The sequence below is a fragment of the Rhincodon typus genome, chromosome 3 (assembly GCF_021869965.1).
Source record: "Rhincodon typus isolate 14 chromosome 3, sRhiTyp1.1, whole genome shotgun sequence".
Taxonomy (NCBI): Eukaryota; Metazoa; Chordata; class Chondrichthyes; order Orectolobiformes; family Rhincodontidae; genus Rhincodon; species Rhincodon typus.
The window spans coordinates 21,635,377-21,661,589 of NC_063334.1; the positions used below are offsets into that span (position 1 = coordinate 21,635,377).

General features: G+C 41.8%; 2 protein-coding genes across 3 annotated transcripts in view; both read left to right on the forward strand.

The window, feature by feature from the left end:
• Window positions 1-1,501: 1,501 nt before the first annotated feature.
• Window positions 1,502-11,067, forward strand: plin2 (perilipin 2). Of its 2 annotated transcripts, XM_048595231.1 has the most exons (9): window positions 1,502-1,591; window positions 2,857-2,965; window positions 3,242-3,278; window positions 3,813-4,008; window positions 5,123-5,205; window positions 6,864-7,128; window positions 8,278-8,465; window positions 8,899-9,033; window positions 10,236-11,067. In XM_048595231.1, exons 3-9 carry the CDS (start codon window positions 3,252-3,254, stop codon window positions 10,563-10,565), a joined length of 1,224 nt encoding a protein of 407 aa, XP_048451188.1. In that variant the 5' UTR covers window positions 1,502-1,591; window positions 2,857-2,965; window positions 3,242-3,251; the 3' UTR covers window positions 10,566-11,067. The 2 variants fall into 2 exon arrangements, with proteins under 2 accessions (XP_048451188.1, XP_020370402.1); XM_020514813.2 differs by lacking the exons at window positions 1,502-1,591; window positions 2,857-2,965 and adding an exon at window positions 2,970-3,088.
• An 11,111-nt stretch (window positions 11,068-22,178) lies between these two features.
• The window catches only part of haus6 (HAUS augmin-like complex, subunit 6), a 44,804-nt gene continuing 40,769 nt past the window's right edge, over window positions 22,179-26,213 (forward strand). The window contains exons 1-2 of the mRNA XM_048619979.1: window positions 22,179-22,552; window positions 22,807-22,902. Coding sequence (XP_048475936.1) covers window positions 22,416-22,552; window positions 22,807-22,902 — 233 coding nt within the window. The 5' untranslated portion in view covers window positions 22,179-22,415. The remainder of the gene's footprint in view (window positions 22,553-22,806; window positions 22,903-26,213) is intronic.

The following is a 26,213-nucleotide window of genomic DNA, read 5'->3' on the forward strand; positions in this document are numbered from 1 at the left end:
GAATAACCTCAAATTATACTGCATCTGCCATTGATTTGCCCACTCACCCAACCTGTCGAGATCATGCTGAAGGATCTCTGCATCCTCATCACAGTTCACCCTCCCACCCAATTTGGTATCATCTGCAAACTTGGAGATGTTACGTTCTGTTCCTTCATCCAGAGACCCTTCTTCAGAATTTGATTTTGATTATTGTTTCTAACAGTGTCAGGGGTTCATGCAGAGCACAAATGATGGCAACCTGTTGACTGCATCAACATTGGGAGATGAAGTTTGACTGAGGAACTGATTAAAGTATTCTGCCCATCTTGGGCTTTGTCTATGAGCAGTGTTGACCGACCAGCACCAAGAACTGGTGATGAACCAGTAGACCTGGGCCTGTAGACAGATTTCACATCATTGTAGAATTTCTTCTGGTCTCTGGTCTGCATCTGACTAATGTTTGTCTGCTTTCTAATTAAGCCAAATTATGTCCTGCATCTCTCTGAGCTTGTCCTGTGGGTTCTTCATTGGACATTGCTCTGGGATAGTGAACAATAGCAAAGTTAACATGTCCAGTCCAAAAGCTAGCATGATGAATGATAGTTTACTTGAAACACTAGCTCTGTTTCCCTACACAGATATTGCCTGATCTGCTGCATTTATTTTTGTTATTTCAGATTTCCAACATGTTTTGCTTTTATATCAGTGCTTGGATAGTAATGACTAGTCATTAAGATAAATCCTGAAGAAGAGATTTCTCTCGTAGTTTCTGGGTTACTGCAATATTTTCATCAAGACAATGCTTAGGAGAGGTAGGGCCAAGGACCTTTACAACAGTGAAGTGTGGGTAAATCACCACAATTTACCTTTAATTCAACTACCTATTAAGAAATCTCACAGACAATCAAGTACTGAAACAGTGATTTAAACTTTATTGAGACTCCTTAAATAAGCAAGTATAAGCCTGTGACCCAATTTACCTATTACCTGATTAATGGTGAAATCTGGCCAGGATTTCAAGCAACACTGATTGTCTCTGGAAGCATCCAGTGCCTTGTGCAATATTGTTCTTTGAAGTTCTGCTGTTGAGTTTTTCTACAGTTGGATTCGTATACAGTTTTCTCACTTTCAAGTTTGTGGTGTGACATTATTGATAATTCAATAGATTTTTTCATCCCCAAAATTGATTACACTTTCAGAGACTTCAAGCCTGCAGCTTTCCTTCTCATCAATAATAGCTCCTTTGTTCCTTGTTACATTCGAGGTTAGCTGTCTGTTCAAAACACAGCTTTTTCCAACAATTTTAGAGATAGTAGGAACTGCAGATGCTGGAGAATCCGAGACAACAAGGTGCAAAGCTGGATGAACACAGCAGGCCAAGCAGCCTTTCTGCTCCTATGATGCTGCTTGGCGTGTTGTGTTCATCCAGCTTTGCACCTTGTTGTCTCTTTTTCCAACAATTAACCCCTTTACTTCATTATACTATTTCTGCTAGGTCTTAATTGTCCATTTGTCATGAGGCAGCAGATTATCAAATAAGTGTTATCTCCTCTCTTCCAGGAATAGCTTGTTTGTGATTGGAAACAACAAATGCTAGAGACCACAGCAGGTCAGGCAGCATCTATGGAGAGAGAGCAAGCTAATGTTTCAAGTCTAGATGCCTCTTCATCAGAGCTGATGCGAAGTGTGGAAGGGACAGCATTTATGCTACAGTTGCGGCGAAGTGGAGTGTAGAATGTTACGGGAGAAAGGATGTTGATAATTCAGATTAAGTGATCGGAATGTGAGAATGGCTGAACAATGGTGTATCTAACTGCCGGACTTAAAAGGGCAGACAGTCCCACTGGGTGGGGGGGTGCGGAGGACATGATGACAGAGAATGTAACAAGTAAAACTTAAAGAAAGGGAAGGAATGCAAGTTGGTTCACAATTTGAAGGTATTGAACTCAGTCCAGAAGGTTGTAAAGTGTATAGTCTGAAGATGAGATGCTGTTCTTCCAGCTTGCGCTGTGATTCACTGGAGCACTGCAGCATGCTAACAGGACACTGCGTTAAAATGACCGGCTATGGGAAGGTTGGGGTCATGCTTGTGCATAGACCGGAAGTGTTCTGCAAAGCAGGCACCCAGTCTGCATTTAGTTTCTACAATGTAAAGATTTAAAAGGCACTTAAGGGGCAACTTTTTTCATGCAGACGGTGGTGTGTGCGTGGAATGAACTGACAGAGGAAGTGGTTGAGGCTGGTACAATTACAACATTTAAAAGGCATCTGGATGGGTATATGAATAGGAAGTCTTTAGAGGGATATGGGCCAAATGTTGGCAGACAGGACTAGATTAATTTTGGATATCTGGTTGGCATAGACAAGTTGGACCAAAAGGTCTGTTTCTGCGCTGTATAGCTCTATGACTCGATGGAGATTGCTTACCTGTTGTTGTGCAGGCAGAAATGTAAGCACCATTAGAAGTCCCTCGTTGAATCCCTACAGTGTGGAAGCAGGCCATTCAGCCCATTAATTCCACACTTCTGAAGAACATCCCACCCAGACCCACCCCCTAAAGTATCCCTGTAATCCCCATGGCTACTCTTACGAGTCCCTGGACACTATGGGCAATTTCGCACGGCTGCAGGAGGTAACTGGAGGGGAGCTATGCAGGCAGAGCAAAGGCTGTACCAGCTTTGTCTCGTTCTTTTAAGGTCATTCACAGGAATTTGTCTCTCACCGCCACGCCTTGCACATCTTTTGGGGGCTGTCAGAAGATAATTTCAATCAGGGAAACATTCCGCACTTAAACATTGGCAAAAGTTGTCTGCTGAAAGAGGCAGTGGAAATATAGACCAAAAAAAACTCTGCAGCATTTTTTTTTCCCCCAAGTGCGTTCCTGATAGAAGTGCTGATGGCTGGAGTTTGCATGGACTGACGTCATTGGGCAGGTGTGCCGGGAGAGCAAACCCTTTTAGAACCGGCGCAAGTGGAGCAGGAGGTGGGTGTAATCGGAGCGGGTTAATCGGTATAACTGGGGTGGGTGGGGAAGTGTGTGTTATTTCCGAAAAAACACTGGCCGGAAGAAGCTTGTTCACTTGCTGTTACGCCACATCAGACTTTGGTAATTTCTGTCCCGTTTAAGCTCCGACGTGGTTACGATTCTCGGTTGTTAATAATTCTGTGTGAATTGTGAGCTCTGAATCGGGGCGAAGCAGCTCGCATTCACGCGAAGCTCTTTTGTTCTGAAACTCGATTTCATTTGTTTTTAATGCAGAGCGGAAGCCATGGCCTCAACAGTGGAAGTGCCACAGGTACACTTTTTATTCTGTTCCCGGTTGGAAGTGTGTTTAGACTTGAAAAGCAACTCTTTCTGCTCCTATGATGCTGCTTGGCCTGCTGTGTTCATCCAGCCCTGCACCTTGTTGTCTCGGATTCTCCAGCATCTGCAGTTCCTACTATCTCTGTATTTGCTAATGCTGACTAACGATAACTGAACCTGCTAATCTAATGTGTTTGTTTTCACTAACAATCCTTAACTGCTCAGTTTTTTCTAAATCGAGTAACGTCTCAATCAAGTTGATCCCTGTCTGCTGACTTCTCTCCGGAAGGCAGCACTGTGTGCCTGGAACCTCTTCCCTGTGAGGATTTGGGATAGGCTGAAGGTGATCTGAATGTGTGGGGAAAGAGTGTGTGTTTTTGTTTTGTTTTTTTTTCCACGCTACTAACAGAACTCTCTTCCTCTTAAGTGACAGGAACTGAACTGGCATGTACATACGAGGTCTCAAATGCAGTTTACTGGTGGGGGAAAAAAACCTATATTCACTCTAGATTTTTTTCCCTGTTAGAATGTGGTTGTTCGGGTGGCTAACTTGCCACTTCTCAGCACTGCCTATGATATGATGACATCTGTATATAGCAGCACGAAGGAAAATCACCCCTATCTGAAGTCTTTGTGTGAATTTGCAGAGAAAGGTGTGACTGTCGTTTCATCTGTAGCCATCACCAGTACTACACCAATACTTAAGAAACTGGAACCACAAAGTAAGAATGTTCTCTTTTGCCCCGTTGGTCTTGATCCTTTGAAGTCTATTATAAACGCACTAAGATTGATTTCAAGCAGAAGTAATGAAACTATTACTGAATAAACAAGACATATGCAAGGTATAACTGTTATAATTGAGTATTGCTATGGGAGTGGTCAGGTTGTAGTGTTCACTAAATATTTATATTTGGCATTTGTTGGCGCTTTGACTCATGCTAGTGTTCAGCAAATCCGTTTCAGTATTGAACCATTTCTCTACAGTAAGATGCTTTAAACTTTAACCTTTTGCCTAGATGTGGAGTGGTGACTTGCTGAATTTCACTTCTGTTTTATCTTTCACCTAGTTCAGATATATAAATAGAACAGGCTAATAAATTTCTTGGAGTTGCTTGTTGAATGCGGTGTGTTTATTCAACTCTGGCACAAAATAAACTTTTTTTTTGGAGTGTTACCATTTATTCTACAGATTTTAAAAATTGCAGGTTTGAAATTAACAACAATGCTGTAGACACCTTTTTTTTCAATTCTGAGAATCATATGCATGAAATTAAGCTTAATACTGCTGAAAAATAGCTTCTATAGAAGATGGTGGTTAGAAAGTGATTTAGAATTGCTACAGTGTAGAAAGAGTCCATTTGGCCCATTGAGTCTGCACTGACCCTCTGACCAGCATCCCACCCATTCCTGTAACCCCACGTGGGTTTTTATATAAGCCGTGGCTAACCCACCTAACCTGCACACTGAGGGAATTTTTAGCATAGCCAATCCACCTTACCTGCCCATGTATTTGACTGTGGGAGAAAACCGGAACACCCGGAAGAAATCCACATGGATACTGACCTAACATGCAAACTCCACACAGACAGTTGCCGAAGGCTGGAATCGAACCCAGGTCCCTGGCACTGTGAGGCAGTAGTGCTTGCCACTGTGCTGCTGAGTCATGAGGCATTGCATTGATTGTAATTCTTTTATATTTTTATGTAGTATACCTTCAAGAATAGCTATATTATCTTGGCTGATACCAGTAAAGTGTTTGATATTCCTTCAATTGACAAGTTTATATGTTGTGCTTTAAATGCTACCTCACACACAACTTTTCTTTTTATGTTTTAGTTGCATTTGCAAATGGTTATGCCTGCAAAGGACTAGACAGAATTGAAGAGAAGTTACCTTTTCTCCACCAACCAACTGACCAGGTACTGATTTTGTTCTGAATTCACCAGAACTATGCAATCAAACTGGCTTGTACGAGATCAGACTAGATCAGAATGCTGAAGAAACTCCAATCTGAGCATCTGTGGACAGAGAAACAGTTAATGTTTTGAGTCTGGTATGACTTCTTCAGAAGTCATACCAGACTCAAAACATTAACTCTGTTTCTTGCTTCATGAATGTAAAATATGAACATATGATGCTGTCATACCTGCTGAGTTTCTCCAGCATTGCGTTTTTCTTTCAGACTTCTTGCATCCATAGTATTTTACTTATTATTGTACAAAGTCAATGCTTGTTCACTTGACGTTAATACCTGAGATGCTTCATTCTTGCCTGTTTTTCATCTGGTCACACAAGGGAGTGGAGGGATATCAGAGACTTGTTACTCTGCTTGAGAATTGCTGAAAAGAAATATGAGGGTAAAGCTTTTGAACTTGCCCTCACCAGGACAGGCACACGAATGCTCCCTATGAAATTTGGCAACAATTTATATGGCAAGAGAAAAGTATGCTGGTTAGTTGGCACTGATTGATGTGGAGAATGCAACAACTCAATCATTACCACCTCGCCAAACAGTCAGCACCTTTCACTGTGCATATAAATTGTTCCATTGAAATTTGGTATTCTTTTGTCTGTTCAGATGTGTGCAGAATAAACTGCTTCAGCGTTGTCTTTTTTGTTTCAGCAATACCTATTTTTGTTTTCTTGATTTTTATGAGCAAGTTCTACCTATCTGCCTGTGGAGAAATGTGATAGAGTATGTGGTTCTTGGTATGGATTGCTCATCCTTCACAAAATTGCAAGGTTTGTGAAGGTGCAAAGCTAATCTCCCACAGTTCAATTGTGCATTTATTCTCCAGGACTTTCAAATGTTCAGGTGAGCGTGGCATGATAATGGTCAATAAGTTGGTATTTTTAGGACAATAAATGAAATTTTGCTGTGGATTCAGATCAACCTAAAGGTGCCAAATGCATTGGTAGGTCTGTGCAGATAAGTTGCTAATTTCGTATTTTGTGATGAATATGAAGCAAATATTAAGCTGCTTGGAAGTGTTCTGTTTTGAACAATTTTTTAATTATATGTCTTGAGACGTCCTCCTATGATGACCACAATTTTTTTTTTTTTTTAATTTCACTAAAATTGTTATGACACCACCCTGCGCCCAAGTATGAGATTGGAAAATCACAGAATCCTGACAGTGTGGAATTGGCCCAATGAGTCCACAACGACCCTTGGAGCATCCCACCCAGACCATCCCCCTATAACATCCCTGAATACTATATGGGCAATTTAGCATGGCCAATCCACCTAGCCTGCACACTTTTGGACTGTGGGAGGAAACCGGAGCACCCGGAGGAAACCCACACAGTTGCCCGAGAGTGGAATCGAACCCGGGTCCCTGGCGCTGTGAGGCAGCAGTGCTAACCACTGTGCCACCCCAAATCTCTATCCCCACCAAAAACTGGGGTCCCAAGAAACTGAGAAATGGGAGCAGGTGGGAAAGTGCAGTTAAGATCAGTGATCGGACATGATTTTGTATTAATTGACCAAACAAGCTCAAGCAGCTTGATGATTTATTTATTGTATTCCTGGATCTAACACTTGCACTGAGTGCTGTGGCCATTTTTTTTTCGACAGGTTGTTGCTAAGGCGAAGGAAATTGTCACCCACACTGTTACTGGTACCAGGGAGACTGTGGCAAGTAAAATTACTGGGGTAGTGGACAAGACAAAGGACACTGTCCATGAGAGTATTGAAATGACCAAAGCTGTGGTGAATGACAGCATGAACCATGTACTTGAATCACGTATGGGTAAAGCATTGAGCATTGGAGTAAATTCAGCATTGAACACTTCTGAATTACTTGTAGATCATTATCTTCCTCTGACTGAAGATGAGCAAGGTGAGAAACAACATGAATGTTCCCAATAAAATCATCTGCGTGACTTCCAAATTTTCCTTTACTTCATCATGTATAGATACTATCCCTGTTGGTTATTTCTTGTCAGGATATTACTTGTTGACAAGGTAAGTTGAAGAACACATTTTCTCTGTCAACAAGTAACAACATTAACATTCCACGTCTGATCTGGATTCATACTTTTCATACCTAATAGTTGACTAGAAGTAAAACAAGTCTGGAGTATTGACATTTTTACATAATAGTGATAATAATCTTTAAAGTCAAAATCGCTGTGAATAGTTGGATCCAGCACTGATTTGACTAATAATATGCAATTAAGATCACTTCCATTTCTTACTATTTTGAAAAGTTTTTGTTTGAGTCCTATTTAACTGGCATTGCACCTGGAAAGCGTAAACTTCATACTTTTTCATCCATTCTTAACATACTGAATGTCTACGCACCATTGCATCTAAGGCATTTAACATTCCTTTGCAGCTGGTACGTGTGTAGGAATTTGCTGATGCATGGAGCTCCTGTAAATCCTGCACAACCTTTATCAAATTGGGGAAGAGGCAGAGAAACTAAGTGGAGTGCCTCAGCATCTCCAACTTCTGAAACAAATGGTGTCACTTCCATTCTGTATGAAGAAATTCTGCTGGTCTGAGAACCTGTAATCCTTCAGCAGTGCCATTAAACATAGGCTGAAACTAAGATGTTAAGAGAATGGCTGGCTGTATTATGCTAATGACACAATGGCTTCAGTAACTTTTCAATGTATTCTGCTGAGATGGGTTTTTTTTTTTTGTTTTAAAATGGGAGTTGCAAAGATTTGGCACTTTTTCCTCTGAATACATGCCTGCCATCATAACAAGTTAGTTAGATAACCATACTATGATTTTGGACTCCAGTACCATGTGTATTTTAATGGAAATAAATGAATTGTGTATTCAATATTGATAGGTAAACTGTGTTCCTTCTGCTTGGCCAGTCACTTCCTAGCAACGACAGCATAGCTTGAGTATGGATGAAGCTGCTTATGTTATCACTGAAGCCATGTTACAAATTGCTCTAAGCTTTTTGATCTCTGAGGTTGCCAGTTTAATGTTGAATTGGGTTCCAGTTGTAGATTAAACTTGTGCTTTGCAGCTACAGAAGCGAACAAGGGAACTAATGGATTTGAAATCGATCCTCTGAAACGGAGTTATTTTGAGAGGCTGGGATCACTTTCGACCAAAGTACGACAGCGAACATATCAACAGGCCATGGTCAAAGTTCACAGTGCTAAGCAACGTGGTCAAGAGGCCATTTCTCAACTGCACCATACGATTGATCTAGTGAGTACACAAGTTAGTGTGTTGGTTAGTTAGTCAGGTCAATTTACTTTGGTTTTTTTTTCAAGCAAGCTGAATTTCAATATTTTCACTACAAAATGATTTTCTTGCAAAACCTGAGCATTCCAGTAATCATTTTTAATATTTACCTGGCAATGTATTTTGTGGACAAAAATCTCAATTCAAGGGAAGTATTAACTAACTTGTGCTTTACACAGGTTTGAATTTAGTGAATCTAAAATGAAATGTCTTACAGAGTAAGGCTGATATTTCAGCAATGTGAAATGAATCTTGATTGCTAATTCCTAGGTTTAATTTTTGCACATCACCCTACTTTAAGGTTGAAGACCATGAGCATTTCCAGATTTAATCCTGTACCTAACTTCAGATACAGTGTGCTTTCTTTTTTAATGCTAAACTGTCCTTCATATTCCAGATAGAGTATGCCAGGGAAAATATGGGTACAGCAAATAAAAAAATCCAGGATGCCCAGGATAAGCTATACCATACATGGATAGAATGGAGGAAGTCTAATTTAGAACATGAAGACCATGAATCTTGTGCAGCAGAGGTGAGTGTGCATCATGACCGGCTCTTGTAAGTTATTGATCCAAAGTCATAATCATAGAGTTATAAAGGTCTACAGCACAGAAAAACGCCCTTTGGCCCATCAAACCTGCACCAGTCAAAACAAAATTTAAGTATTCTAATGCCATTTTCCAGCACTTGGCCCGTAGCCTTGTATGCCTTGGCATTGCAAGTGTACATCAATATATTTCTTAAATGTTATGAGGGTTTCTGCCTCTACCACCCCTTTTATAGGCAGTAAGTTCCAGGTTCCCAATACCCTCTGGATGAAAGGAGATTTCCTCACATCCCCGCTTGACCTTCTGCTCCTTACCTTTAAATCATGTCCCCTTGTCATTGCCTCCAAGTGCTACAACAACTTTGGCTTGTGGCATTTTTTTTTTAGTCCGTGTCTGTGTGTATCCAACAAAAAACTTTGAAATTTGAAGAATTAACTGATTACATTCTTCACTGTCTGGCATTTGTATGACACAACCATTTTTTCACTAAAAGCACTGAAATATACAAGATCAAGAAGGAAAAGGCAGCTAATTTATCAAGTCTTTCCTGCTCCTGACAGGAGGAATGTGGCTGGACGCATCTAGCTACTTCTTGTAGTGATGTCATTTGGGAATAGCTCAAAACTGAGCACCAAGAGGAGCAAAATACTTCAGGAAAATTCCTGTCTAATTTTCTTGGGAGGTTGAAACTGATCTAGGAGATTGCATGGATTAAATGTTCTCGGACACTTTTTGCTTTCAATAAGCACAATTACGTGAAAGATGAATCGCACCAACTACACATCAGCTGGTGACCAAATTCTAGAAGCTCATTAGTCTGCCTGAAAGATAATTGCTCCCATCCAGTCTGTCCCTATTCTTGCACAGGTTAAACTTATCCCCTGCTCTACTCATTTATTGAACTGGATTACACTATCTACCTCTTAATTTTATATACCATTATCTGGTCTTCTCCTAAGTCTATACTGTGCAGTAAGTAGACAAATGCCCTTTTGAACCAGATGTTCTTTCGCTGGGAATTATTATCATGATTCTTCTCTGGACCTCTTGCAAGGCCATTTCTAATCTAAGAGGTGGGGAAGCAGGGATCTGTGGTTAAGAGACAGAATGTGTGCAGAATACAGAAATCCATGAGAAAAATCTGATCTGTTCAAATGCATCTGTATTTTTTATTATAAATATATAGCAAGTTGAATCATGTACACTGGCCATTGCTCGGAATCTGAGCCAACAGTTGCAGACAACCTGTTTTGTGCTGGTAAGCAGTGTTCGGGGTTTACCTCAGAATGTTCAAGAACAGGTCCAGTACATAAATCTTCTGGCAAGAGAGATGTATTCCACGTTCAAGTCTAAAACATCATTCAGAGAACTTTCTAGCCAGATCCTCTCCACAAGTAAGGATCAACTCTCAAAAATGAAGGACTCACTGGATGGCCTGATGGATTATTTGGTGAATAACACACCTCTGAATTGGCTGGTGGGTCCTTTTTACCCACAACTAACTGGGTCCCAATAGAAAGGGGAGACTGAGACCATGGAAGAGATGTAATCTGAGCAGGTGCGCACTTGTCGTGATGCTTGACCATCATTTGTTATAGCATCTATTTCTGTTTAACCACCTATTTCTGTTTAACCACCATCTCGCCACAGAAGTTCCCTATTCTGAAGGGAAGAGGATAAAATAAAAGTCAAGATTTAAGGAGTAGCTTGAGACTTCTTTTTGAAATTTGTTTCATTTCATATGTATTTAATAAATCCTTGGGCAACCATGGTTTCAACTGCTAATCCGTTAGACATCAGTTGGCTTTTCCTGAAACGATAGTTTGAGGTTTTTACTGCTGTAAGCTTTAACATTCCAGATTCATGGATGAAGATGGAACTATGATGTTAAAATCCTAAAGTAATTGCTGTTGATTAGTCTGATCTCTCGTGCTGTCTCTCCATGAGATGCTCAGCCACTAAATAGTTTTTGCAACTATATGAAGGAATTTATACAATAAAAGCGGAGTAACATCCAATGTGTTGTCTGTTTTGGAATTTCATTTTCAGTACCCTATAGCCACTATCACTGGTCTATGAAACTTTACAATAACACAACATATTTTGACAGCCAGTTGCTAGGAACAAGGGTCTAGACCCGAAATGTCAGCTTTCCTGCTCCTCTGCTGCTTGGCCTGTGTTCATCCAGCTCTACACCTTGTTATCTCAGATTCTCAATCCTGGTTTTTTTTTTTATTTTGCTTCATTTTCAATTCTTACAGGACTGATTATGATCTAACTTGTAAGCGCCCTGGTCAAATCAAATATCGTGTACCTCTTCTGTATGTATCACTAGAAACGGTAAGGAAACTGGCTAATGTTAGCCAAACTTAAATAACCAAATTTTCTTTGATTACAGTGGTTGGGATATTGCTGTGCTAGATGGTGACATAAATAGGACCATTACTTTTACTGATAATGCATCATGTCCAAATTACAACTGAGATCTATCCAAATGAAAAACTGGATTACAAAAGTCTTCTGAGTAAGAATGCTTATTTGTCAAGTTTGCCTTTCCTTTTATTCAAAGTGAAAGTAAATTCAGATCATAAAAGATATGTATAAAGACAAGCTGTGTACTTGTTTTGGGATTTACTGGGTGGTGGGATATTTTCTGTTTAGAAGAAAAGAAGATACATCTGAAGTGCTGTTGTGGAAAGTTGCAACATCAAACAGATGCAAAGTAGAAACTGGGAGAATGTAGTCCTCCGGAAACTGGTTGTGAGCAAGTGAAATCCTTAACATATGGGGGCAAAAGTAGGCCATTCAGCACATTGAGTCTGCTCTGCCATTCAATGAGATTGGGGCCAATCTCATAATCCTCAATTCCATTTTCTAGTTTTATCCGCCTAATCCTGATTCCTTATCTCAGCCTCAACAGCCCTGACCGGTTAGGAATTCCATAGATTCATTGCCCTCAGAAGAAATTTCTCCTCATCTCTGTTGTAACTGGGCAACCCCTTTTGAGATTATGCCCTGTAGTCTGACATTGTTCCACAAGGGGCAGGGGAACCTACTCAACCGCTTCTCATAAGAAAATCTCTACATACCCAGGATCAGTCTAGTCAACCCTACTGCCTCAAATGTCACTGTTTTTCTTTAGATGAGAAGACCAAAACTTCATGGAATTCTTGGTGCGGTCTGATTAGTGCTTTGTATAGTTTTAGCAAGACCTCACTGCTTTTATATTCCCTTTTAAATAAAGACCACACAGTAACTGAAATAAGCCCACTGATTCTAATAAATGTTACTAGACAGGCCCTCCCTAAAGTGAGAGAACATTCAAGGTAGGCAGATATCCAAGATGGACTGTGAGAAAGTGGGAAAAGAATGAAAATTGGAAGCAAAGTTAAAAAGTTTTCCAGTTCTGTCTTCAATACTGAAGAAACTCTGCAACACCTGGGATAGAGCAGCCCTACTTGATAACCAACCCATTCTTTCAATATTCACTCCATCCCGCCATAAGTGCAAAGTGGCATTGCACAATTCACCAAGGCTCCTTAGACAGCACCTTCCAAATCTACAGTCTTTACCATTTGGAAGTAGAGGGGCAACAGACCAATATGAATACTACCAATAATAAATTTCTCTTCCCATACAGTACATGACTTATAAATATTATTTCTTCTTTCACTGTGTTACAGATGGGTGAATGGCTGAACCACTCTGATTATTAGACCAAAACACAAGCCCCAACCTGTTATGATGGGGGTAGAGGTTCTCATGTAATAATTACCCCTGAAACACACAGAGAAGCTCACCTTTCCCCTCATAATCTGTTAAAAGAAAAAAATCCCTGAACTCCACTTTATAAATAACAAGAAACAATTTATTCATTTAACCCTAACACTGAACAAATGAACAGAATTACGAACAAACTGAACAATTCCCCCCTTAGACTACCAACTACTTCTTAACTAGCCTAAATTCTATTAGAATGTGTTCAACTAAATGTAAGTCCCATTTGTATAAACCCAATCAATAAGACAACAATAAATGGAAACCTAATCTCTCCAAATTCACACAGAATGTGTCTTCTAGAAAGTTCTGGCTTTTCCGTTGATCATCTGTTACAAACGCCTTTCTTCTGATGATTCTGCTGTCTTGGATGTTTCTTCTCTTTAATTTCTTCAATGAGGACTTTGAGCAAAAATGCCATGGTACCTTTGATGAGTCTTTTCAGAGAGCCCAATAATGTAATGTAAAAGAGATAACAAGGTGTAGAGCTGGATGAACACAGCAGGCCAAGCAGCATCAGAGGAGCAGGAAGGCTGACGTTTCGGGCCTAGACCCTTCTTCAGATTAAAAAAATGTAATGTAAAAGCCAGGTTTGTATCTCAAATGGTGGGACTTGCTTTCGCTGCAGCTGAAGCATGGCTCTCCTCTCAGATGGCAGTTGGCTGTCTCCTGATTTTCCAAATGCCCTCATCTTTATACCCGTAATGACATAACAGTATTTATTATGTAAGATTGTTTCAATGTTGTCAACATCATCAGTTTTTAAATTCAATTGGCTTTGAATCCCTTAGTGCTTGGTTTAAATTTATTGGCCAAATTCAAACTTGTTGTCTTGTTTTTTTTTTAAAAAGATATGCTGCTTGACCTTTCAATATAAATGTTTCAATTTTCGGATACTTTCTGTACTGGTGCCCTCCAGCTGCTGCTCACAGACAAACATTTTTTTAAAATCTCTAAGCACAGGAAAAGCACCATTTTTTAAAGGCACAACACACTGCTTTTCCCCCATTATCTTTACCAACAAATTCTAACTTCCTGCCTTCCAATTCATGACTATTCTACCCAATTTGTAACAACTGTCACTGGGAGAAACATGTGATCACTTTACCTAACCATATATTTACAATGCAAACTACAGTAGTTCATGAAGGTCAGTCACCACCAGCTTCTCAAGGGCATCTAGGATGAACAATAAATGTCACCTTGATGGGTGATTGCTGTATCCTGTCAATTAATACAAAAAAAAGTGCCAGGATTCCAAGTTCTGAAAATAAAAAGATGGTAAAGTTTCACATTGAATGGTAGAGGTGTTTGTTCAGTAAATGTACAGATCTACACACTGTACAGTCATCTGTACGGTGTCTCATGCCCACTGAAGGCATTAGGAAAGGATCAGGCGTGGGCCACTCGGCCGTTTGAGCCAGCTCTGCAATTCAACCAGATCATAAGCTATTCATCTACTTCAACACAATAAAACATGGAGTGAATTCTAGTAGAAGTTTCTAGGACTGCCTTTTATTTAAAGTGGATGCCAATGAACTGCTAAAATGACTGCCAAAAATTGCACGATCTTTGTTTGTACAACTCAGTGTATCCCAAGTTTTCTGGAAATTTCTTAATTGACTAATCCTGGGTGGGCATCTTCCTCCAGAACCAACATGCTTAAAGATAACAACAAATTGCTGGAAAAGCTCGGCACATCTGGCAGCATCGGTAGAGAGAAATCAGAGTTAACATTTCAGATTCCAGTGACCCTTCCCCGGAACACGTATTATAGTTTATTCCAAAATTAAGCGATGTTTGCAACGTCCGGCAATTGTACATGTGCACTAATCCAGGAATAAGCATGCACACAATTCCAAACAGCACGTCGTCACATTGAATGTGTGGGCTGTCATTTGCAAACACCACACCACATGCGTTTAAAACTGGGTTCAGTAGCAGGCAATGAGGACATGAAATGAAAGGGGGTCGGGGATCAGTATGTGGGGCTTAGGGATTCAGGGGAGGGAAGAAACCCTTGAAATGAGGATGGGGAGAGGGGAGAATGATGATGGGGATAAATGCTCTGATCCCATTTCTCCCCACCCCTGGTCCCAACCCCACTCCCCTCCCCCCCACCCCCACAAAGGTCCCAGACTACGTGCCCCCAAAACCGTTTAAATGCGCATGTATGAATTAAAATGGTGTATGGCATGCATGCGCTGGTGTCCTCAAACACAGCCATCATTATTATGTGACGTTGGTCAGTTTCACATCATCCCAGCTCTATTAGTCACCTCCACTGTAGAACCACTAAAAACTTTTCTGACCTTCCCTGCCAAACTTAATAGTAATATTATAGTCCTGAGATTTAAGTGTTTCTCTCCCCCTTCTCTATTTCAGCCTGTCAGACAGGCTGTCGCTATCTGGGTAACTGCACTACAGTATTAGAAATCTGAAGCACGTACCTAAAGTATTGCATGTAAAAGGCACTTACCACAGGATTGGAGTATTCAAATGTATGACTTATTACACCAATAAACCTCATTTCACTATTTTAGCTTCTGCATTTGCCTGTTTTTTTTTATTATACAGGGGAATAAACCTCAACTGGCAATCAAAGGGGAATTTCAGAGGAACATTTTGAACAATGATGCTAGTCTCACATGTTCTATTTTAAAGTCTTGTTGATCTGAATTTAGAAATTTCCTTGTATTTTAGCTAAACTTTAATTTTTCATAAAACCTAAGTGCAAATTTTTTTTTGTTTCCTCATTGAGAATGTTAGTTATTAAACCATTCTTATATTTGTAATCTGTAAAACTATTAACTAATAATTCAACTTTTGTTTATTGAACAAACACGTTATTTATTGTGACATTGATTCAGAGGCCACATTTGACCTTTGCCTGTAGCCAGTCAGCATTCTTTGCATGTTAATATGGCTATGCTTCCCTGACATAACTATGGCAACTGGTAAGAAGGCAAGATTGATGCCAAAGCCGCAAGAGATAATCACCAACAACACTCAGCTCTCCCAAACTGAAGCCAACTGACCTTCAAAGCTATATGCTCTTATGCTGCCAACTATCCCTAGTTGAGGAGTAGCTGTGCAAGAATAATTCCTTAGCATTTCAAAAATGATTTGGCCATTTAATCTGAATAATCAAGTACAGCAGCAACCTTGAAGCAATAAATTTCAAGGTGGATATTAAGTTAGTTCCAATATTATAGATCATAGAATCCCTACAGTGTGGAAACAGGCCCTTCGGCCCAACAAGTCCACATTGACCCTCAGAGCATCCCACCCAGATCCATTCCCCTATAACCCACCTAATCTACACATCCCTGAACACTATGGGCAATTTAGAATGGTCAATCCACCTAGCCTGCACATCTTTGGACTGTGGGAGGAAACCCACACAGACATGGGGGAGAATATGCAAACTCCACACAGACAGTCACCCGAGGTTGGAATCGAACCCGGGTCCCTGGTGCTGAGAGACAGCAGTGCTAACCACTGAGCCACCGTGCCACCCCTAAATTATTTAAAGTCAGCCAGTTGAGGAAGCACAGTCGGCAGTATGCATTCCTCTTCTGAAACTTGCTAATCAGGATTAGATTTTGTATTTTATACAACACAATAGAATACAGCATAGGAACAGGCCCTTCGGCCAACTAAGCCTTGGACTGATTCCTATTCTTTATTTAGACTCGCCACCTATTACCCATGTGTGGAACCTATCCCTTTGTTCACTTCCTGTTCCCTGTATCGATCAAGATACACCTTAAACATTGCTAACATGCCTGCTTCCACCACCTCCACTGGCAGTGCATCCCAGGCACCCACCACCCTCTGTGTGAAAAGTTTCCCTGCACTTCTACCCTAAATTTTCCCCTCTCACCTTGAACTTGTGCTCTCTTGTAGTTGACCTTTCCACCCTGGCAAAAAGCCTCTAACTATCCACCCTTTCTGTGATTCTCAAAATCTTGTTGACCTCTATCAGGTTGCACCCTCCCCGGCTCCAAGCTTCAGTCTTTCCAGTGAAACGATCTGAGTTCAACCAACCTCTCCTCATAACTAAAACTCTCCAGACAACATCCTGGTAAATCTCTGCAACCTTTCCAAAGTATCCACATCCTTCTGGTCACGTGGCGACCAGAACTGTATGCAATATTCCAAATTGTGGCCTGACTAAAGTTTTGTACAGTTGTAACATAATGTACTAACTTTTATATTTGATGCCCCGGCCAGTGGAGGCAAGCATGCTGTATGCCTTCTTGACTAGCTTATCCACCTGTGTTGCCACTTTCAGGGATCTGTGGATCTGTACACCCAGATCCCTCTGTATGTACATGCTCCTAAGGTATCCGTCATTTATTGTATAATTTGCACCGGAATTGATCTTCCAAAATGCATCACCTTGCATTTGTCTGGATTAAACTCCATATGCCATTTCTCTGCCTAAATCTGCAATCTATCTGTATCCCGCTCGAACTTTTGGCAATCCTTCTCACTATCTACAACTCCGCCAATTTTGGTGTCATCTGCAAACTTACTAATCAGACTAGTTACATTTTCCTCCAAATCATTTACATATATTAGAAGCAACAAAGGTCCCGGCACTGATTCCTGCAGAACACCACTAGGTCCTGACCTCCATTCCAAAAAGCACCCTTCCACTGCTACTCTGTCTTCTATGACCAAGCCAGTTTTGTATCCGCCTGGCCAGCTCACTGCAGATCCCATGAAATTCTACCTTCTGTATTAGACTGCCGTGAAGTACCTATCAAACGCCTTACTAAAGTCTATGTAAACAACATCCACTGCCCTTCCCTCAATCATTCTTGTAATATTCTCATAAAACTCAATCAAGTTGGTGAGACATGATCACGATCAGGCAGTGTCTGAGACAGAGCGGTACAGACAGATCATAGCTCGCAAAGGATGTACAGATCAAAAAGACTTAAAGACATACAGGTTACATTATTTGAGGCTAGAGTCCATTCAACAGTCTGATACCGGCTGGGAAGACGCTGTACCTGAACCTGCTTTTGCATCTGTTCAGGCTTCTGTGTCTTCTGCCTGATGGAAGAGGTTGTAGGAGGTCATTACCAGGGTGCGATGGGTCCTTGGTGATATTGGGCCGCCTTTCCACAGCAGTGAGCCATGTAAATAGAGTCTATGGATGGAAGGCTGGCTTCGGTGATGGTCTGGGTTGTGCACACCACCTTCTGTAGTTTCTTATGGTCCAGGCAGAGCAATTGCCCTACCAGGCCGTTATGCACCCAGACAGCATACTTTCAATGGTGCATCTGTAGAAGCTAATGAAGGTCCTTATGGATGTACCAAATTTCCTTAGCTGCCTCAGGAAGAAGAGGCGTTATTGTGCCTTCTTGACTGTCGCGTTTATATGGGGAGTCCATGGCGCGTCGGTTATCGTCACTCCGAGGAACTTGATGCTCTTCACTCTCTCACCCTCAATTCTGTTGATGTAGATGGGGATGTGTTCTGTTCCTTTCTTTCTGAAGGTGATGATCAGTTTAGTTTTGCTGACATTGAGAGACAGATGTTTTCATTGCATCACGTCACCAAGTCCTCTATCTCCCTTCTATATTTGACGCGTCATTGTTAGATATCCGTTCCACTACGGTGATGTCATCAGCAAACTTGTAGATGGCATTCATGTGGAATTTGGCAACAGAGTCGTAGGTGTATAGGGAGGTCCCCCCAATGAAACCACATTGTGAGCAGCGAGCAGCAAATGCAGTAGACTAGATTCAGAGAGGTAAATTGCTGTTTTTTAAATTCATTTACAGGATGTGGGCATTGCTGGATAGGCTAGCATTTATTGCCCATTGCTAATTACCCAGAGGGTGGTTAAGAGTCACATGTAATCCAGATCAAGTAAGGATGGCAGTTTCCTTTCCTGGTGGGCATGCTTCACCTAGAAAGTGTGTCTGGAGCCTTGGATAGTGAAGAGAGGCGAATGTAAATGGGCAGGCGTTACACCTTCTGCGATTGCGTTTGGAAGGTACTGCGGGGTGCAGGGAGGTGTTAGGATTGGATGAGGAGTGGACCAGGGCGTCCTGGAGAGAATAGTCCCTGCAGAATGCTGACAAGGGAGGGGTGGAGAATATGTGCCGCTAGAGGTGGTGGAAATATCAGCTCATGATCCTTTGGATGCGGAGGCTGGTGGGATGGTAAGTGAGGACTAGCGCAACCTGATCGCTGTTGTGGGAGGGAAGATAAGGGTGAGGGGCAAAGTGCAAGAGATGAGCCAGACACATCTGAAGGCCTTGTCAACCATGGTACTGAAGAATCCTCAGCAGAGGGAGAATGTGGACATTTCTGACGGTTCCCTGCAGAAGGTGGCATCGTCAGAATAGGTGCGATGGAGATGGAGAAACTGGAAGAACACGCAACATCGCGTTATAGAAAATCACTTTATAGAAATAATGGGGCCTTTGCGAACAGCGGAGTTAAGGACAGATTACCAAAAATATCTCTCAAAAGCCTAAGACAAAGGATAAGACAGTTTGAATAGATATTTAATTCATATCTAATAATAAAAGTAAATTTAAACCTTACCATGAAAAAAAAGTCAAGATGACTTGATGGGAAAGGAGGTTTTTAGGTAGCTCTATTGTTAATACAGGGGCTGAGGTTCATCATCATCACTTTCAGATGCAGTTGTGGTTGCAGGGTTAGGGTGAAAAATAGTTAATCCAGAAGTGGTTGGTTGTGGTTCACTATCTTCTGACTGTTTCTTGGGGGTGGACTTAAAAAAGATATCCAATTTCTGCTGCTCTGCCTTTTTTCTTTCATGAAGAAGCTGATCATAGGGTGCCAAATTAGATCTTATTCCAGAATTGCTACCCTGCTGCATTCTGCATTGTAATCATTGTCCTCTAAGAGCTGCAACTACTTCTCAATTTCTCTCAGGATAGAAGATAAAACAGAAATGGAAAGCTCTGAGGTGCTGCATCCTGGATTTCATCTCCAGCTTCCACTTCCCCCTCAGTGACAAGTTGCTGTGATCAGTTGTAAGAGGTCTTCACATGAGGCCATCGCATGCTCCTTGTCTGCACTGGCAGCTTCACCACATAGCTTTATGTTATGTAAAGCATAATGGTTCTTAAAACCAGCAAACCAGCCACCACTAATACTAAAGGTAGGCATCTGCAGGATTTTCAGCTTTTTTTTGCTAGATTTTCATAAATCGATAAGGCTTTCTCTTTTATGGTGAGAAAAAAGTGATCCCAAATTGCTTTTTCGTTTGATCTTCTATCCACACACTCAGAAGCTGCTTCATCTCCTCAGGTTCCTTTGGCCATGATCTCAACGATTTGCTAACTATCAGACTTGTTCCAGCAATACAGCATCTCCCGATTCACCCCCTCCCCTCTCCCCTCCCCTCTTTACTGCATTGCCTCTAATGGTGCGTAAGTTAGATTCCTTTATTCCTATCACGCAAACTATATCACGTTCTGTCATAACACTGAAAAAGCTTTATAACGTCTAGCTTCTCTTCCAGTTATAGACTTTCTTTTACGTTCACCACCTGCAATTTTATCACCAGGACGCTTCTTGCTAACATTCTTGTCACTTTGTCCTTGCATTTTTGTGGAAACATGGCAGAATTTGCAAAACAAACAAAACCATGGAGTATTGTACCTCTCACAGAAAGCGCTTCACAACAATGTCTGCAAAATGATCACATGATGCTGGTGCAGACACGCTTTCAGTGCTAACATTGAACGTATTCAGGACAAAACCTGCGAAGCGATCATGTGATGTCAACGCATACTCCCGAGCGCCGATGGAATTGCATTATAGCCAACACAAGTTCGTATTTTAGAATTAGCGATCCCCTATTCGTCAGTTGCGTTATAGCCAATTTGCATTGCTGGAACACACATTATAGCAGAACAGAGATAGTAGGAACTGCAGATGCTGGAGAATCTGAGATAACAAGGTGTAGAGCTGGATGAACACAGCAGGCCAAGCAGCATCCAGCTCTACACCTTGTTATCTCTTATAGCAGAACAGACTGGGTAGTCCTGACAGGAAGCAGGGTGGTAGATAGAAACATAGAAGATAGGAGCAGGAAGAGGCCACACGGCCCTTTGAGCCTCCTCCGCCATTCTTTACGATCACAGCTGATTGTCCAACTCAATAGCCTAATCCTGCTTTCTCCCCATAACCTTTGATCCCATTCACCACAAGTGCTATATCTAATCACCTCTTGAATACATTCAGTGTTTTGACATCAACTGCTTCCTGTGGTAACGCATTCCACAGGCTCACCACTCTTTAGGTGAAGAAATGTCTCCTCATCTCCGTCCTAATTGGTCTACCCCGAATCCTCACATTGTGACCCCTGGTTCTGGACACACCCACCATCAGTAACATCCTCCCTGCATCTACCCTGTCCAGTCCTGTTAGAATTTTATAAGTTTCTACGAGATCCCCTCATTCATCCCAACTCCATTGAAAACAATCCCAACCTGTCAATCTCTCTTCACACGTCACACCCGCCATCCCCAGAATCAACCTAGTAAACCTGCGCTGCACTCCCTCGACAGCAAGAGCATCCTTCCTCAGAAAAGGAGATTGCACACAATATTCTAGGTGTAGCCTCACCGAAGCCCTGTACAACTGCAACAACACATCCCTGCTCCTGTACTCGAACCCGCTCACAATGAAGGCCAACAGTAACTACAGGAGCAGGTGGGTTTGTAATGGATATTGGCAGCCAGCCTAACCCTAGAAATAGACACACAGATGTGGAAGAAGTGAAGCAAGGAGAGGAGTGGAGTCAAAGATGAACCAACTGAAGCATGACAGCAGGATGGAAACCGAAAGTGAATTTGACTTTTTGAAAAAAATATTCCATTCCAGACGAGAGACAGAAGACGCCAGTGCGACCGGAGCAGTTTATAATTGGCTGCTGGTGGAATAAGCCGGGTGGTGATTGGGTGCGGCGGGAACGAGGTTGTGATTGGTGAAACAGGGAGCAGGGTTGTAATTGGCGGGGTAGGAGTACGGATTTAATTGGCGGATCGGGACCAGGTTGTGACTGGATGAGCGGTAGAGCGCGCAGGGTTATGATTGGAGAAACGGATCAGACGTGGGGTTATGATTGGCTGAGCGGAACGAGGTGGTTATACACCAACGTGGGTGAAAAAACAAACGGGGGTTTCTGATTCGCTGAGCAGGAGCAGGTTTGTGACTGGCGGAGCGGAACCCGGATTATGAAAGGCCTAGCGGAGCAGAAGCGGAGTTGCGATTGGCTAAACGGTGGGTGGGGGGGGGACTTCATTACGATTGGCGAAGTGGTTCGGACGCTGAGCATGGGCTGTGTAGTGATTGGTCAAGAGGGGGCAGGCGCTGGGTTGTGATTGGCTGGTGGTACGGTTTGCGGGGAGCGCAGACGGTTTTTGTCTGTTTGCGCGCCGTTAGCGGAAAACCGTTCAAAAGATGGAGGCGGGAGAGTGAGAATGTTAAAGTAGAGAGAGAGAGGAGAAGAATCCGGGAAAGTGTCTGTTAGGGAGAGAGAATCTGTTAAAGTGTGTGAGTTACAGAGAGCCGGGTCTGAGGAGCCATGGCCAGCTCTGGGCCCGGCCCCTGGAGGAAGGAGCGCCTTTGGAGTGGGCTGTTGGCGCTGGGCTTCAGCCCGCCCGGGGATGAGGGCCGCCAGGGGCCGAGTGGCGGCGGGAGAAACCGCGTCGTCTTCGGCAGGTAAGAGACCCTGGGGCTCGACCCATGCCTGGGCCTGTTGGCGGAAACATTCCCCTCCCCCGATTTCCCCCACTCCCCGATTCCCGCCTCCCCGATTCCCCCCTCTTTCCCCCTCTTTACCTGGTTCACATTCAGGGGCTTGCTTCCCGTGCGCTGTTGTTGTTAATGGGCAGCTGATGGACATCAGTAGGCACTGCTGCCTGAAGTGTCAATGTGAACAATAAAGATCGCGTTCTGTTCTTCCATCCGAACAGGGATATGTTTGACAAACCGAACATGGAAGCATTTCAAGTCGTCGTGCATTTCTTGTTCCTGCAATTGGACCACAATCGGACCAATTCTCTTTTCAGGTAAGCTGAATGTTTTATTGTTATTGCGATGGCAACTGACTGCAACTTTCTGTTCTTTCAGCTTTGGCTCACTGTTTACAATGAAGGTAAATGTGATAAGGGAAGTTTAATAATTATTCTTGAAATGGGCAGCTAGTTATGGTAGTTGTCAAAAGCAAAATGTAAGGCATTCTTGTTGCAATTAATGAAGATTTCCCACCAGCCGGGCAGTCATTATGCCAGTGTCGATGGGAGGTGCACATAAGGATCTTCCGAAAAGCCCATCATTGCAAGCTTTGAAAGAATTGCACGAGAGATTGAAGATTCTGCTGGGTAATTCCTCTACACCTTGAGCCCTCCCAAAGTCTCAACTTAAATCGACAGGTCTGATGAAACTAAGTATGTAGTTCTCAGGAAAAGCTAGACCTATTCTAATTCGGGAAGAGCTATTTAACTGATCCAAACTTTGCACACCTCCCTCAGAATCCTTGTACCCCCTATATTCCTGGGAATTCAACCACCCAATAAAACCTGACACCCTGCCCTAAACTCACCATTACTTAGTTGGCCCCAACTTGTCTGCCACCCTTCCCGAGGACCCTAACCTGATGCTTGTCTTGCATACTCATTGTTTGACAGGATCTAAATAACTGCTGTGAAAAAGCAGTCATGGTTTGCCTTTCCCTGGTAATCCTGCACTACAAGGTAGCTATCAGATTTAAATTACAGTTCTACATTTCTGTGGAGCCCTGATGGGAATTTTCTGCCAGAAATGCAGAGTTCTTTCTCAAAATGAAAAATGTGAAGTGACAATGTTTGTGATTTGCACTCTTGGAAAATCTGGCCCTATTTTTTTCCCCTGTCTTCTGTCTTAACTCGTGCTATAGAGTTGCTACAGTCTAGTAGATGGAGGATTTTGAGTAACTTTCCCCAAAAGCTGCATTTGGGTATCTGACAAATTGTGCTGGCTAGTTAACTTTAGAAGGATGCAGCACTTAAGAATATAATTACTATTCTTTTCTAAAGCTCGCATTCGTTGAGATCAGCTAAGAGCCTGCTGGCCTTTCTGTTTCTACTTCAGCTTCAAACCGTGCAGCAAATTTATATTAGATGTGGCAGAACTCTTGAGATTTGATCAGATGTACCTGTTGATGTTCATTTAGCCCTTTCTGTTGCACACTGTTCAGCATGGCACTGGTGCTTTGTTTATCATCACTAAATTTGATAGCTGCTTTCGTTAGGTATTCTGGGTCTTGTTCCTGGCATGCCCCTTGCACCCTTTATTAATTGAGGGCTGATTGCTTGATGATAGTGGTTTAGTGAGGGATGTGCCAAATTTTGAGGTTACGGTTGAACAAAATTCTGCTTCTGATGGTCGGCAGAGCCTTGTGGATTGCCAGTTGAGATGCTGCACCTGTTGAAAATCTGCCCACATTTAGGATCGTGGTCATGCCACTCAATGAGTGACTGCTGCATGTGAAAATGAGATGACTTTTCTTCAAAAAGTCCATTCACCGATCATTGCATGGACAGATACATCTGTGATAGGTAGATTGGTGAAAATATGCCTAATGGTGTTTCTTGGTGGCTCCCTCCCTGTTAGCTCTAAGCCCAGTCTGGTAGTTATGTCCCTTAGTGCTTGGTCAGTAGTAGCACTACTACGGAGATCTCCGTGATGGGTTTTGAATTCCTGCCCAGCATGCGTTGTGACCTCGCCACACTGTTCTTTTTCCAATTTATGTTCAACATGGAGGAGTACGGATTCGTCTGCTGAGGGAGTGCATTATTTGTTAATCAACAGGTTAGCATGCTCATGATTGATCTACTGCCGTAAAACTTTGGTTGAGTTACCTAGATCAACTCCCTCCTGACTGTACGTATTGCTGTGCTACTCCCTCCACTGAGTCTGTGCTGTCAGTTGGTCAGGGTCTATCCAAGGATGGTAATGGAGTCTGGGACATTCATTATAAGGTATGATTTCAGTGAGAATGTCTATCGGGCTATTGCTTGACTAGTTTGTAAGGTGGATCTCGCCAGTTATGGCACAGGCCACACCATTGTAAGGAAGGTTTTGCAGGATCAACAGGCTGGGTGTGCTATTTTCATTTCTGGTATCTAGGCCAAAGCCAGGTGTTCAATCTGTTATAATCCATTTTGACTTCTCTTTGTGGATAGAACTGACTGATTTGCATCATTTGGAATCCTATTATTGATTTGAACAGTTGAGATTGTGTCTGTAAAGTAGTATCATATAGTATTGAGACACTAGTGATGAAAAATATCACATCACATTTTTGTGAGAAGTCTGAAAAGGTAATTTGCATCTATGGTTTATATACCCTTGGAGCTTCACTACTCTGCCACAATAATTTCAGTAAATTTTTGATGTGTGTCCCATTCACGTTAACTTCTGCCACACTGCAGGGGAGAAAAGCTGAGGAAATTCATTCCTTTTGCCAATTTGTTTAAATTCTAAACTAGCTGTAAATGTAGATGATTTGTTTTGGAGAGGGGCAATATAATTGAAAATTAACTTGTATGTGACAATTGGCTCCTAAGGTTTAATCATATGTATCTTAATTGTGTGATGAGCTTGCTGTTTAACTCTTGAACTGGGTTAACTGTTTTGGTTGTCACAAACTGCACTCAGTTTTTCAACCATGGACGATATTGAAGTTATCAGTTTTTTTTTTTAACATTTTCTAATGTCACTTTTGGAATTTAAAATAAATTTTCTTTTAGTTCTCAAAAGTAGAATTAATTGTATTTTTTAAGTTAATATTTAAGACTGCTTATATAAAGTTACACATTATGGGATAATAGTTTATTTTTCAGATTTAATTCAATTGTTACTATTTTTCTTTTCAAGATACTCCTTTCACAATGTGCATTCTTTTGTGAATACCCTCTTAAGTGGGTGTCTGAGAATTGCAATTTCAAGCTGTGAGAAGTTGAACTTTCCTTTTTTTGCAGGAAAAGTGACAACATCCTATTGACCATTCTCCTGATTTTTTATGTTTTCTCTGGAGACTGTTAAAAGATTCGTTTGACTTCTTTTCACTGACTTCTAAATTTGAGTCTTGTTGCTCAAGTCACGTATCATAAAATAAATCGAGGAGCTGCTTGTAATAGAGTAAATCAGTTAGTTGATGTTTTTAATCTCCTGGAATGAGTGGACAATAACATATCTCGTTGTCATTCAAATATAAATGACAGCAGTTTTTTCCTGGGCCATATACTATTTCCAGTCAGCAAAGTAGGGAGAAACATATCTTACCAATGCTGCCTACATGGGCTTCTGGAGCATGAATCGAGGTGGATGCTAATACATT

What these genes read in the sequence shown, in the direction of transcription:
- plin2 (XM_048595231.1), top strand. Translation starts at nt 3,252, where the DNA reads ATGGCCTCAACAGTGGAAGTGCCACAG. An exon ending in CAACAGTGGAAGTGCCACAG is followed by an intron (nt 3,279 to 3,812) that starts GTACACTTTTTA and finishes TTTCCCTGTTAG; the next exon opens with AATGTGGTTGTTCGGGTGGC. An exon ending in TAAGAAACTGGAACCACAAA is followed by an intron (nt 4,009 to 5,122) that starts GTAAGAATGTTC and finishes TTTATGTTTTAG; the next exon opens with TTGCATTTGCAAATGGTTAT.